The sequence below is a fragment of the Lissotriton vulgaris genome, chromosome 11 (genome assembly GCF_964263255.1).
Source record: "Lissotriton vulgaris chromosome 11, aLisVul1.2, whole genome shotgun sequence".
NCBI classification, from domain to species: Eukaryota; Metazoa; Chordata; class Amphibia; order Caudata; family Salamandridae; genus Lissotriton; species Lissotriton vulgaris.
Genome location: NC_141699.1, coordinates 607,225,116 through 607,241,102, shown reverse-complemented (window position 1 = coordinate 607,241,102; position 15,987 = coordinate 607,225,116). Strand labels below are relative to the sequence as shown.

At 45.2% G+C, this 15,987-nt stretch overlaps 1 protein-coding gene across 2 annotated transcripts in view; it reads left to right on the top strand.

Moving 5' to 3' along the window:
• Positions 1–15,987, top strand: part of ATR (ATR checkpoint kinase) — a 566,179-nt gene that overhangs the window by 469,225 nt on the left and 80,967 nt on the right. For both annotated transcript variants that reach the window (XM_086943714.1, XM_086943713.1), the window contains exon 43: positions 2,815–2,971. In XM_086943714.1, coding sequence (XP_086799840.1) covers positions 2,815–2,971 — 157 coding nt within the window. The remainder of the gene's footprint in view (positions 1–2,814; positions 2,972–15,987) is intronic.

Here is a 15,987-nt window from a genome sequence, read left to right as displayed (position 1 = left end):
ATGTAAAAGGGCCAGTACTTTTGAGAGGTAACAGAAGACAGGGAGGTACTAAGGAGGGACTAATAAGCCTATTAACAAATCAAACCCCAACATTTACAATGAACACTGACTGCAGCCAATTAAAAAGATGGGTGGGGATTGGGTGGAGCTTCAAGTCCATACCTGAATACAGCATGTCTTGAAGAGACGGCGTAAACGCTGCCAAGGCGAGACCGAAAAAAGGATACAGACACATGGGTGATCTTTGAAAACACTTTATTTAAACGTGTTTGTGTGATGGCTTTTACAATACTTTATTGAAAAATTCTATTCATGATGATTTGGCAATGCCTTATTTCAAAGTGTTATTCACAATGATTTTAAGTAATGCTTCATACAAACATATTATTTACAATGCTATCTTTAAAGGGTTCTTAATCCAGACAGTAGGTCATATTCCTGAGAGGATGTAATGTTTAATTATTGATGATTCTAGTGCCTTATTGCAATGACTGATTACTGAGAATGAGTGCAGAGGAGGAATTATGGTTACCGACATCCGTGAAGGAATGAGGTATTACCGTAACTTGATTCCAGTCTTTAAATGAGACATTGACCTAATGCAAAGTGACACCCCCATATATGGTTAAATGTTTTATTTACATGAAGGGGGTGTCCTGTGACTTTTTGGGTCATGACCCTTTAAGGGTCAAATATAATATTGCCAAAGGAATTTTAACCAGCCTTATGTATGCTTTTAAAGTACTGCATAGTATTGAGTAATGTGAGTGTAATAAATGTACTTTTACTTTTCTATAGAAAAATCACAGACTGGACAATTATTTTGTGTTATTATTGTATGCCAGTGAATGGTAATTAACAGCCAACACTACCACCTTGAGTAGGCTATGGACTGCTCTACTCCGCTACCCTGAGAGACTGTCAAGAGCTACAATGGGGTTCTTGGTTTCTAGTAGAGGGCGAATGTGGACCCATTACCTTTGCAGTCCTCACAACAAATTGCCAGTTTCTTGACAAGTCATCCCACTCAGTCCCCCAACTTAATTTGCTGACCACATCAAACTATTTAACTACTGGTCTAAATTCAATCTGTTTTTGAAGCTTATCCTTCATTCCTAGATCGTCTTCCAACCAGGGCTTAGCTTGCAATTGACTGGGACGTTTGTGATAGAAAACTCTGAAAGCTATAGACCTTGCTTCAATCTAATGTTAAAGTAGGCAGAGAGGGGGAATATCTTAAAGTGACATTAATTGAGCAAACCTCCTATAACAGTGTGTTTCTTTTGTTAGAGTAGATCATGTTATAAGCTGGACTGTATGTCAACATTACATTACTATAGCAGAATTATCTTTGGAGTAGCCTGTAATGAAAGTCTCAAAAGTCACCCTTATTCTTTAATGTTTAGGTTAGGCAGCTTGGTGATATCATAAACACTAAGCCCTTGGTTTATACATGTATGCAGTGGGTACAAGTAAACTATTAAGATTTAACAAGCACTGCACAAAAGGGAAATGTAGACTCTCGGGACATGTACACTTGAAGAACGCTTTGTTCCAGTTATAGAAACTTAAGAAAAGAAGGTCTCTTCTGTCAGTCAAAACTCAAGCATTGGTAGTTGGGTGCTACTATTAACTGTATTGGGATACTGTTCCCACATTAAGGGCTGGCACGTCTGCCATATTGAAGGATAAACTTCATTTAATTCAGCATTTGGTAGTCCACCCGATACGTAGCCCCCAAAAGGGGATTACATTGCAGGTGTTACAATCACATTGAAGTTAGGGTGTCTGACCTTCCAATATGTGTGTACTATAGGCAACTGAAACAATGGTCCAGAAAATCATATCAGCAAGTATTGGTTGTCCAATAACATGTTAAAGGTAAGCAGCATGGATCACTGTGAATTTGTCATCTATATAGATGCACTTCCTCCAATGTCAAGCCTTGGTGAACTATCTCGATAAGCAGACAGAGAAGTTTGAAAATCATCCTAGCAACAGAGCCTTTTCACTATGCTCATAACACCTACCTGTTTTACTGTTATATTTAGAATAGTTGTATAACCCATTTTCTTAGCAAGCTTAGGAGGAGGGTTACTTTTCATTTCTAAGTGCCAAGAAAAGTGATCAGCCTTACAACATTTATGCTAACTGGGCGACATGGTGAAGGGTCATTAGGCAATGGATATTTGGTGGTACCGGGGTCTATACAGGCAATACAAAGATGTGCAGGGAAGCCTGTTACTCAAAGCATGGAGAATGGTGGCATTTTAGATACAAAGGTCTGGCTTGCTACTGGTAGTAATCCTCTTCCAACTGTGAAAATTACATTTTTAACTTGGAATCCATTATCTGTGCTCCCTTTCTTCCAGGCTAATGGCACGTTCTCAACATCAGTTAGATATTAAATGATGATGCTCTTGCTTAGAGTAAAAGTTTTCTTCCTTTGAAAAAAATAAGTGCCACACCCCTGCTTTTTCAAAGCCATTTCCTTTACGTGCTGTTAACATGAAGAGAAAAGAGCTAGCCCTGTCTAGTAAGACTGGAAATTGGAGTCACCAATGACGTATTCAGTCAACAGGTAAAATTGACAACATGTTAGACGTTTTCTAATGTTTTGAAGATCAATGAAGATTTTTCTGCTGTCATATTGGTATTTGCATCAAAATAATTGGACAACATCATAGCTACAAATTGTTTCACGTTATTCCCCACTCCCAGCAGTTTTAGAGACTTAGATCTCTGATTGTTAAACTCACTCCTCCTTGTCTTTTTTCCGCTATACATGTAAAAATATTGTTATTTTCTTTTTAGGGTTGTATATGACTGGGAAAGAGCTCCGTCAATACATGCTACCAAAGGGAGCGCCAATTCAAGAAAAGATGAAAATGTTCAAAGAAGTTCTTATGCCGCGACATCCTCCTGTTTTTCATGAATGGTTCTTAAGGACCTTTCCTGATCCTACTTCTTGGTCAGTACTATAACTGCTGCTATTATTAGTTTAATTAACATATTAATTGTCTGGCAGATGCAAAAAAGAATCCAAAATTAAAAGCTAATAGCTTATAAACCCTGAAGAATGAACTGACAAGGTGTTAGCAGGTACTCTCAGCATGTTGCAATTTCTACCTTTAAGGTTTAACTTTTTAGTCCGCTCCGTTTTGTGTCGTACTTAAAAAAATTAGATGATCTAACTCAGTTCCTTCCAACATATTTATCTCTTTCTTTCCCAAGTAAGAAGAATTAAATTGCATGCATCTTTGCTTCCAGAATGGGTTTTTATTTTCAACTAGCTCATTTTAGCACTGTGCTTTTTAAAGTAGCTTTTGTCTCTAAGCACTTCAGTTGAAATTAAAAGCGCTGACATTGGGGAGTGGAAAGAGAACCTGCAGGATGTGTTCAGAAATGTGTTGCTTTCCAGAGACGATTAATAGTAAGCAAAGAGCCTGGTCGTAAATTGCAGAACCTTAACAAACTTAGAGTGGGACAAGAGATTAAGTTGCCCTGTGAGTCTCCAGATCCTTTCATTTCTCATGTGCTTCTTCTTGTGCCTTGCCAGTACTTTTTGTCATCTTTCCCTGTGTGTAGTGATACGCTTCTCTGTATGTGCTTCTTCCTTTGGCATTAATATACATTTTCTGCTACAAGAGACATTTTTCTTTTTCTTCAGTAAACATGGTTAGCAGAGCAGTTTCTTTGACTTAACGTTGCTTTTTCTGCCAATGGAACTTTCATCTGGCCGACATGTTTGTTTGAGTGCATGCATTTGGCCATAGAGTCTGAAGAACCACACAAGTTAGTGCTTAAGAGAGATACCCCATTAAAAAAATCATTGTTTTTGTCAAGACATGCATTGTTTTGCATCTTGAGCGTGGTATCTGAATATGATATGCTTTTTAAAAAAATATATTTTTTATTTGATTTTACCAAGGGTCAGAACAATTGATACATTAGGTTGTTACAATATCCTGGATTAATCAGGATATCACAATTCTTTACTAGCAGTAAAAAAAAAAAAATTTAAAAAAGAGATTGATGGGAGAGGGACGGAAGAGAGATAGTGCGTAAGGATTAGAGAAAGCCAGCCAGTGAAGAGGATGCAGTAGACAGAAAAATCGATCTCAGGGATTTCGAGACCTGCAAAATAATGGAGCAGATCTAGACCCATCGCATGTAAGACCAGATCCTCTCGACTCTTTTACTTGATATTACCCCCCCTGGTCTTCGCAACTGCGACTTCGTGTTCAAAAGTTTGAAGTAACATTGCCCAGAATTCAGCTACTTTTGGTGGTGTACAATCAATTCATGTCCTAGCTATGCATAAGCGAGAGCTGAAAATTATAATAGCAATTAGCGAGCTAAGGCTGACATTAGTCCTTGGCTTGTGACCTAACATGATTATCCTTATTGCTCAAGTGAAATTCATACCCTAATTAAACTGAAATCAGTCAGCGTAGGCTATTCCAGAATTCCTTAAGCCCCGGACATTCGATAAGCATGTGAACTATGTCAGCTGCATAGAGGCAACACTGTGACCGGTCAGGGGTTCCTGATACTGCTCATTTAGAAATACGGTTTGGTGTATGATATAGCATACAGATTGTTCTAAATTGCTGTAGCTTAAGGCTGACCGAGATGAATTGTCCTCTATTGCAAGTGCCTCCTGTATTTCAGTTGGAGTAACTACGTTTGCGAGATACTGACAAAATGTGTATTGTCGTCCTAAGCACACAAGATATATTTCTTGTGCATTGTGCTTATGTTTAATACAATTTGGTCCCCTGAAGGCTGATAGAAATTTGTGAGGATTTTGGGTGTTTCTTGATTATTATTGAATTCACAACAATGTAAGAAATAATCCCTCACCTGCAGGTACTTAAAAAAGTTGCTTTACGGGACCCCATATGTATCCTGAAGTGATGCAAACGTCCGGAACCCCTGTACATCATACAGTTGCCCAACACTGTGTACGCCCAGATGGCCCCAGGCCTGCCTGATGGTATCATGGAATATGTCGGGCAATGCTGGATTCCCCCATAATGGAGTATAGGGATGGACTACTGGTATAGAAAATATATTGCAGATTTCACGCAAGATCATGACTACATTTCTAATTACCTTAAATCTGACCCTCTTAAAGTAATTAGGGTATGTTAATTTGTGCAGCGGATAGCTAGTATCCAAGCCCAGCGCCAGTTGATGTGCGAGCATGGTCAGTCCTGGTTTCCTCCTCATTAATAGGCTTTGAATCCGACTGATGAAGGATGCCCAAAAGAATGACTGAAAATCTGGTAGTTTAAATCCTCCCTTTGAGTAAGTGGCCCTCCTATACGCCCAGATAAAGCTACGGACTGCCCCTTCCAAATGTTTGAATAAAGAATCGGGGACCCGTAGAGGTATTGATCGAAATAGATACAGAAACTTCAGCAGTATGTTCAACTGGATCATATTACAGCAGCCCAGAATGCTCAGAGGGATCCGATGCCAGTGCCTCATTTGAGCAATTACTATTTTCAATAGTGGTTCATAATTAAGCGTGGCATTATTTTCCACGCAACTACAAAGTCGTATGCCAATATATGTAGCTATGTCTGTGACTCCTATTATCAGGGAAGATGGATTGAAATTGAGAATTACCTGCATTTTGGGTAAGTTCAGATTATAGCCTGAAAAAGCACCAAATTGTTCCGCCTCCTTAGATATGAGATTCAGCGCTACCCCTGGACTGGTGGCATAGATTGCTATATCATCTACATAGGCCGTTATTTTGAGTTCAGTCCCATTTAATAATACAGGCTGTATGTCCTTATTCCGTAGGAGGTGTCTTAGATAACTTTCTATGTAGAGGGCAAATAGCAAAGGGGAGAGTGGGCATCCTTGACTTGTGCCTCTGTATATCACAAACCTTCTCAGTTAGACCCCTATTGATCATTTGCCTCATCTCAATCAGCCTTAGGTATATAGCCTGTTCATGTGTGTCTTTAGTGAGGATCACCTGTGCATGCTGCAGTTCTAATGCCACACAGCCTGCCAACATTTATCGGTTTCATGCAGCATTTGCTTGTTAGAATTTAGAATACATCGGAGTGTAATCGCCCTGATGTATCCCTTCTTGCAGTCCCATGTAGTTGCAACAGGGACAGAGCTCTTGTTGATTAGTCAATATTCGATGAGTGAATTCCTTATATATCCCCAATACACAATGTTAGCAAGAAGATTATGTGGAAATGAAAATAAGCGCTGATTATCCCCCCCTACATGTGCTATCTGCATAGCAGGGTTATGGTCTGAAGTAATCTTGGGGCATATCTCGATACGTACCCCCTCGATCATGTACCCTTGTGCCCATGTTGTATTTTAAACTAAACATTGTGCAGATCCCAGTTTGGTCTACCCTTCCCTATCCGTGATATTACATAGACTCCCCTCCACCCATCTTTGTAACATTCTAAGGTCCATCTCTAATAGTTCTGACCCTTAAGGTTGCCCATGACCCCTAACCCCCTTAAATACAATATAGAAAACAAGAAGTAAGTTGCATCCTCCCCTCGGCCCCTCCTACCATCGAAAGCCTCCCCCAACCCTCCCTGTGCCAGGAAAAGGAATCTTCCTGCCCCTTTGCTGTCGCTGAATACACGTTCCCACACCACCAAAAAAAAAAAGAATCTGTGAAACTCCCCTTCCCTCAGTTCTGGTGCTCCTAAAGTTTTAACGTCCTTTAGTCCTGACTTCTCTCCATAGCAATAGTTCATAAGAGAGTGCTATATAGCAGCCTGCCAAAATTGACCCTAGGACCACCTAGTTGCAGTGCAAGAACACTTATTGCCATTTGCTCAGGGCCCGAGACCCATCCTGTTCAGAGTGAAAGAACAGCAATCAACCATCCTTGATGACCTTCAGTTGTGCTGGTTCTTGCAGGAACACCTGCACCCCCAAGGCCTTTAGCGGGTCTATTACCTGTCTCATCTTCCAGCGTCTGTCCATTGTGGTCTTGAATAAGTCTGATTGGACAGAGATGGACTTAGAGTTGACTGTTATTGGTGCTGCTGGTCGGGCTTTAAAATAGACCACCAGCCTCAGAAGAAAGTTGCTGATGTAGATAAGAATAGGACGGGGAGAATCTATATCCCAGTCTGCTAGGTCTGGGAAAGCTTTCTGGAACAGATTAACGACATACGATCTGGGATCTCTACCTTCCTTCCCCTCTGGCATGCCAAAAAGACTCCGGTTGTTTTGGTGCTGCCTATTTTCCAAGTTTTAAACTTTGCTTTGGGTGAGTGCGAGTTGGCTCCCATGTTCATTGATTGTTTTTACCTTTGCTGAACCGATTTCTTCTGTGCCGACCACTCAGTGTTGGAGCTCAGCTACCTCCGATGAGAGTGCTGCCAATCTGCACGTAAAATCTGACAGCGCCTGATGCATTGCCACATTATTTCCTCTGACCTGGGCATAATATTCCTGCGCCTCTGCTCTTTGGTTCTGCAAGCACTGGAGGATTGTGGACAAAGATGGCTATTTAACACCAGTTAAGTCCCCCTGTTCATACTGATTGGTAACATCACTTACAGATTACGCTGGGGGGAGTTCCCCATGAAGGCGAGCTGCCGTTGGACTCCAGAACTCCGCTTATGCTGTTATCGAGCTTAAGATTGGGACTTACATCTGATATTCACTGAATGACCGCTCCAGGCTGGGGTGAGGGAGATTGGGAGGCACAGCCTTTATCAGACAGCTGTGATATCACAGCCTTAACCTCTCCTTTGGAGGAAATTCGCTTACACAAAGGGCTATCCTTGGGCCCCCCCTTTGGAGCGTGTTGTGGCCAAGCTTTTACGGTCACTGATATAGTTAGCTTTTTTAAAGCCACTGAGTCTCTTCGCAATTTTGGTTTTTACTTGCTTTTTGTCCTGGGGGTCCTCCGTCCTGGCGTCTTTGTCCCCTAAACAAGCAGAAGCCTAGTGTAGCTGGTTATTAGGGCCTCGTTCTACTCTTGAACCAGCTAGGCCCGCTATCACAGAGCAATCCATTATCGCCTCCTATTCTCTCGACTGGCTCTGTGTACCTGTCTAAGCCTGCACAAGGCCATCTATAGCTGCTGATATTAGGAGGAGTGATAGTCACACTGGCCCCCGATCCATTAGTACTTGCTACAGCCTGTTGTACTGTATTTGTTCTTTGTGAGCACTCTACTGTGCCCCTCCCTGCTTGGCGTGATACCCTTGGTAATCCGAGCCTGATCCTGGGCTAGCCCCTATAGCAATGGAAGCAGGGGCCTGACCATCCCTCAGTGTTAGCATGAGCCCCCCCGGGGAAGAGGCTGAGAGATTGTCCATATTGGCTGAGGGATTGTCATTATTAGCACTGATAATATAGTTAGAATCTGTACCTTCAAGTTTGGCCTGGTCGACTGTAGTCATCATTTGGGGCATAGTGGAGAGTTCTCCCCCGATGCGCCATTAGTGTGCTGTACTGCACTCACCAGCACATCCGCCATCGATGCTGCAGTGTTCTTCATGTTTTCCTTGTTGCAGACGTGCAGCAGGCCATTCACGTTGCCAGACTGCAGGAGCCTGAGGTTTGGCCTCCCTGCCCGGGAGCCACAAACTCTCTCTGGAGCACACAGGCAAGCGGCGGTTTCACTTGCCGTCACTGGGGACCCAGAAGAGTCAATTCCTGCAGCTACTGTCCCTACTGCAGCAGTCCGGGCCCCTGGCCTCCATGCTGGACGCTTGAGCTCGGTGAAGCCATTGTGGTGATTGGATGCTGCCAGTCGACCTTGGCACAGCCGTGATGTCAGTGGCTGAGCCACCGCGCTGCCTGTACCTGAAGCAGGCAGCCTAGTATGTGCCTGAAAAGCTGCGTGTGTGTCCGAGGCTCCGACTGGAGAGATGCTTGTGGTTCAGAAGATTGCCCCACTGGTGAGGGCAGGACCAAATGGTAACTGTGAGGAGAGTTACAGGTTATGCTGGCTCCCTGCTGTGTGGAGAGAGACGGAGGTGTGGGACCTGTCTCAGAGTGCTCATCAGGGCGGGATCAGCCCGCCATCTTCCCTTCCCCCTGAATATGATATGTCTATAGTACCAGTGCAAGACTTTATTACCTTGCTTCCGGGCTCAACAGGATCAGATCGTCCTAAGCTGTATCAGTGTTGGATATGGGGTTTCTGGTTGGCTAAGATATACACCCTGGCCAGACAGAACACCCCACCCTAGTCAGGGTAAGCTAGATACACAACTGAGATAACCTGTGCTCACCGTCTGGTAGCTTGTCAGAGAGCAGGCAGGCTTATCAAAAGAGGTAATGTGTAAAGCATTTGTGCAGCATGCCCCCACAGTACCACAATGAATACACCACAAAAAGACTCAACACAGGTTTAGTAATCTAGCCTATTCTATTCTGAACAAAACTAGACTAAAACAACAAAAATCTAATAAGATGTTCTCAAGTTATTAGCGTTTCCAAATACAATCAATCGTATAGTGCTTTACAGTTCTGAGCTTTGAGAGAACACTCATTCTAGGCAGATTACTTACGGTCGCGTCAACTGAATTGCATTGGATTGGATCCTCACAGAGGATCGTCAAGTATGCGATAGACAATTACTATTTGTTCGAGTGTACCCAAATCATGGATATAGGAGACCCGTATGAGTCCCCCGAGACCTACACACTGAGTACAATTCAGCGGTCTGCAAGGAGCGCAGCACAGCTGACAGGGAACGCTCGCATCCGTTTACTTTAAGTACCTCTCAGACGAGGCAGCAGGGTTGAGGAAAGCCACCGATGATCTCCTTCCTCAGGCCAAGTGCAGGGGGGCTGCGCCAAGTTACGCTTGCCCAGAGTGCGACGCTGCACGCTTACAGTAGTTGCAACAGCCTCCCTCTGGCTGAAGCGGGACAGCACGTTGCTATGGTGATGCTTCCACCAAGAGATGCTGTGAAGTTGAAACACTGCTGTCAATCAGAACTCCGCAGCGTTCGCGAGTGAAGCGCGGGTCCTTAAATGAAATCAACATGGAGCTCTGAGCTGGAGGTCGGGCCAGCGCTGACTACCTTAAACACTGAGTTCTTGATCCTTGCAGAGCGGACCATTAATTCTCTCATAACAGGCCGTTTGCAGTAGTGCAAGGAAAGCGCCAACAAATACTTTGATGGCCGTGAGGCTTCAAGACGAGGGCAAGCCAGCAGGCCCTTGGAGATCACTTGGAGGGAAGTCAGAGTCTTTCCAGCAGTCAGGTAGGAGAAGGCAACAAGCAGAAAAGCAGTCCTTCCAGAAGCGCAGTGCAGTTGAGTACTTAAAGCAGCACAGCAGTTCACATCAAATGAATGTCAGCAGTGGTAACTTACACGTGTGCCTATAATTCTAAAATGCTCTTTTCATATGGACTAATATAGTTGCGTTTCAATCTTGAGTTACATCAATAACAAAAATTATGTATTTCTCAGTGCCGGCTTTCATACGCCTGTATGTTTCCTGAAATGTAAAGGAAAGATGTAAAGGGTTTCATTGACAATTGAATTTTTATTTAAACTGTAAATATAAATATTGTTTTCGTCCAGATAAATGAACATTTTCTTTCAAACACAAGTTCTTCTATTTTGTGCATTCAGGAAAAAATGTACTTCTCATTTTGTACTCACTTAAATCCATTCCATTTCCATTTAAATCTTTAGTCGGTCCATTAATAAACAGATCATAAAAGTACAATCTCATAACAGATTTTATGATAAAACCATTTACATAAATACCAAAATGTCTAAAATGTTTTTTTTGGTTTTTTTAAATATTTAAAATCAGATTAAAACCATAATTGATCCATCCTTAGAAATTCATTACGGCAAACTTCTTACCCTTCTATTTCTCTACCAAGCCCATAACAAGCATTTACAATGCAATGGTTTCGCCTTTGGAAAAGTTAGAGCTATTGGCATTGTAAATGACAAAATTTGTATTTATGTGTTGGTTTTGAAAACAGATAAATAATTGGCATTGTCATTTACATTGCCATTAGCTTAATCTCTCGCAAATGTGAGACCTATTGCATTTGCACCCACCCACACACACACAGAGCCGCACACACACACACAGCCAGCCGCACACACACACACAGCCAGCCGCACACACACACACACAGCCAGCCGCACACACACACACACAGCCAGCTGCACACACACACACAGCCAGCTGCACACACACACACAGCCAGCCGCACACACACACACACAGCCAGCCGCACACACACACACACACACACAGCCAGCCGCACACACACACACACACAGCCAGCCGCACACACACACACACAGCCAGCCGCACACACACACACACAGCCAGCTGCGCACACACACACAGCCAGCTGCGCACACACACACAGCCAGCCGCGCACACAAACACACACAGCCAGCCGCGCACACACACACACAGCCAGCCGCGCACACACACACACAGCCAGCTGCGCACACACACACACACACACACACACAGAGCCAGCCGCACACACACACAGAGCCAGCCGCACACACACACACACACACACAGAGCCAGCCGCACACACACACACAGAGCCAGCCGCGCACACACACACAGAGCCAGCCGCGCACACACACACACAGAGCCAGCCACACACACATACAGAGCCAGCCACACACACACACACACACAGCCAGCCGCACACACACACAGAGCCAGCCGCACACACACACAGAGCCAGCCGCACACACACACAGAGCCAGCCGCACACACAAACACAGAGCCAGCCACACACACACACAGAGCCAGCCACACACACACACACAGAGCCATGGTTTTACTAAACATGGTAAACATCCGAGATAATTCAAACTACAAGTCATCTGCCTAGATCAAAGCTCATTGAAGATAGCTGGAAAAGTATTTTACTAGAAGTCAAACTACCCTGTGCTCCTGGCAATAAGCTGTCGTGTAAGTGGGGTTTATACCCGCTTTAATCCGATGAACGGTTTGAAAAGGTTACACACTAAAATCAAACTAGTTTGTTAATAAGGCCACTAGGGGGCGCAGAAACAACACTTGATAAGAAAAGCCCTGTAACCCTGGTAGCAACCTCAAATCCAATGGCGGGGTGGTCAACCACCTATGGACTAATAATTCGTGAGGGGGCACCACAGACAACAGTATATGAACTCCAGAAAGCATTCAATCGAAACAGGACTTAAAGCGGGCGGAGTCCCCAGACCCTGTAGCATTCTAGAACAGACAAGTAATCGGATCCCTAAAATCTTGTCCTTAACTTTACAGGGGAAAACACGGACTATTTATGAACAATTAATGTAATCTAGGTCAGTTTTATGTCAGTTTATATTTCACGTTTTATTGAATCTTTCATTTGCAGGGCAGTTTTTGTATTTTCCATCTGTAGTCTACAAAACGGCTACGTGGTGCCCAGCAACAAGCCCTAATGGGAACTCAAACGGATCAATGTGATCATGCTCGAAATAGCGTGGTCTTGATGGATAGCCCACCCCAAAATGCCTCTCTTCCTGCGCACACCCTCGACAGTGTGTCATCTCTCCGCAAACTAGGGGCAGTGCCTCTCTCCGGTGCACCTGGCCTGGGGTGTCCTATTACTGTGGTCCCAGTCGGCTTGCCCACTACATCGGATTGCACGCACAGAGGTGCAACCTCCTCGGCATCACACTCCCTGTAACACAGCATCACACTCACGCATTAGTACAATGCTCCAGAGACTAGGGCAATAACAAGCGCTATATCGAAGTACTCCGACCGAGTAGCTGCACCACATGAGGTGCACACATCACCGCAAGTGGCACTCCTGGTAAATGGGCATGCCTTGTATCTCCTACCCCTGATGGGCTCAGCCCAGTAGCTCATTGCTGAGGCCGACAATGGACTCTTTGGTCCTGTTGATTAGTCCATTAGCCCTGTACATTTATCTCTCCTGTAAAACAGCAGAAAGTTTTGCTCTATCATAAAATAATGTCCAGCCTGAGCTTCAGCAGGTGAAAGCCATGCACTCTCGGGACGCCACACTTTATGCACTCTCCTTCTGCCCTTGTTGAGCCATCACCCACCTCTGAACCCACCGGAGCACTCCTCACTGCTAGGTGACGTGAGCTGAATCCTGAGGCTATATTCTGATGCCATTGGAGAACGCACTGTCCCATATTTTGTCGGCTGGTCACAATGGTTGTATTCCAAAGGCATTATAGAGGTACAGCAAGCAGTCATGAGTCTTCCATCACACAAGGACGATTCTTTAATATGTTAAGCCCACGCCAGGTGTAGGACTAGATGCAGTATAGGATGTAAGACAAGTGTAGGATGACCAAGAGAGGAACCCTTGCTGTGAAGCGCTTCCCTTTTCTGTAGCCAGCTGCCTACAATCTAGTAGTGACGTGACAGTCATTGCGTACATCATTATCACTCTAATGCAGCAGGGGAGACATGGAAAGCACGGCAAGGCTGCACCCAACACATCTGCCTCGAATAGGGAACATGGATGTCATGTTCTGCGGTGGGCAATAGGACCCAGAAGACTGAGGTTTTTTTTCCTGATCTGTAACTGGACTCTAGACACCATTTCCTGCCAGGGAGCTGAACAAGATAACATGGAGGAGAGAAGTGAATTCCAGCATTACCTAATAAATAATCATTACCTCATACAAAACATATTTACACTTGCATCACTCACCTCTTGCTGCACAGTATATATGTACCCGGGCCCTATTGCCCAATCATTGCTTTGTAGCAAATGATGTATCGGATCCAAAAACATTAGGTAAGGTAATAAGGTTTGTTAATAAAGCAGCATTACACTGCACAGTACCTGCCTTGTCCATTTACATGCTTGTGATGTCAGTCATTGCATTGCAGATAAGTACATCAGTTGTCACTAGACCAAGACCACTACACTGAGTCATTACATCGGGTGTACCTTCCATCTAATCAGTGGTGGCCACCACAACACAACGGTGGGGAGCAGGGGAAGGACGGGCGGGAAGGAGGTGGGGGGACAGGTAAGGGACAATAATATTTTTTTTTAGCTTCACCTTTGCTGCAGCTTCCGACGCCGACTGCTGCCTGGGAGCTCTCTTAGCAGTCTCTGAGAAGGCAGAGGCTGCTCAGCCAATCTTGACGCCACTCTCCTGCTGGGAGAGCAGCGCTGGGATTGGTCTACGCAGCCTGCTCTGTCGCTTGAACACTGCTGTGTAGCATGCAGCTTTTCTCCAAACAGACTGTGAACACAGCTGGGTTGGACAAACCGAAGTGCACGTGTATGTTTAGCTATCCTAGGACGGCCCGCCAAACATACATGCACACTTCTAAGTGCACATAAACTGCCTGTCATGGCCCGGCCCGCCCTGCATGCATGCCAGAGCCAGTCACAGAAAAATAAAATGATATTTCTCCATTATCATTTTATTATTTCCCTGACTGACTGACGAGTGGGGCGATGCTCCTCAGCCATTACGGAGGAGCCGCCCCTACATCTAATCCACATGCAAATAGTACAAGAGCCACAAGCAACACACGTGCTCATTCGAATTGCTATTTGACATTCGTTTTTTGGGGGGTGATCATCTTGTATGGAGTGGGTAAGCATTACCTTTAAAAGGCACCTGTACCCTTACTTCAGTCACCTGTTGCAGCACAGTACATATTTACACCGTTTCTGCCCAACTCATCATCTCTGCTGATGTATTCCGTATTATTATTACACGCACTCAGCAGATGTCACACACACACACACACACTGACTCTCACACACCTCCCTAGGGAGCTGGTGCCCAGTAAAAGTATGCGTGCTGGAGCCCACAGCTCTGCACCAGCGGTGCTATTGAAAACCGGTGTACCAAGTACAAGGCTGCATAGGCTTAAATTGACCACAGGTTTCTTTAATGCACTACCATACACTGCTGCTGCTTATCTCACTCTTACCAGACAATGCTTTCTTCCTCTGTGATGGGGTTTCCTTTTTCCCTTCCACCTTCTATCCTGTTTGTGTGTTTTAACTCTCGCTCTTGCAGTCAATAACTCATGAAGAAAAATAAGTACTGATCCCCAAAAATTGAGGCCAGTGGGTCCCACCAACAACCACGGGCTCAAATTAAGCATTGCTTCTTGTCTCCTCCTCTAGTGCACGTTGGTCCACACTGATACGTGCTGCTATCATGATACGATGTGGTTCCCTCCTAACACTGCATAGGCCTCCATTCTGTCACTCGATCAGTATGAATGCTTTCCAACACTTTGGCAATGATCGTCCGTACCCAGATCCTACCACTCTACCTCAATATTATTGGGCACCTTCTACGCATTCTTTATGACTATGTCATCTACTTGCCATATGTAATAGTATAGTAAAGCGCACTAACATAGTTGGGTAATGCCTGCACTATATAAAACTGTATAAATTAAATAAACACCTCTATCCCTCTCCCACACCTTGGGTGGGCGCAGAGTAGTACCCCTCACGACCGTCAGATCTCCCGGATTCCCCCTATGCAGCCCTCCTCCCCCTGGCACCACTGCAATGCATACCCCCGCACCCTCCTTGTGCCACACTGGCCCTCATCCCACATAAGCCCTTCGGCCGCTCGCCGCAGTACCGCCAGAGGACGCCCTGCCCTGACTATCCCCGCGATCCCGGGTTCCAGACCCACATGTCTCCGCTTCCTGCTCGGCAGAGCCGCCGCTCACATGCTGCTGAGCTGAGCCCCGGCGCCCGTGTCAGCCTCCCCGCAGAGCTCCGCGGCCCGGCCGGGGCCCCCGCAGGCCCACAGCACGAGACAGTAATGCACTGCCGGCATGGCCCGCTGGCTCAAGGAGCACCTGGGCTTCAAGAGCAGCGCCAAACCCGTGCCCCCGGCGCCGCCCCGTCCGGACTACCGACAGCCGCTCCGGGGGGGGGGCCGCGAGTCCCCAAAAATTGAGGCCGGTGGGTCCCGCCAACAACCACGGGCTGCTGTCGTCGGAGTTCCTGCGCACA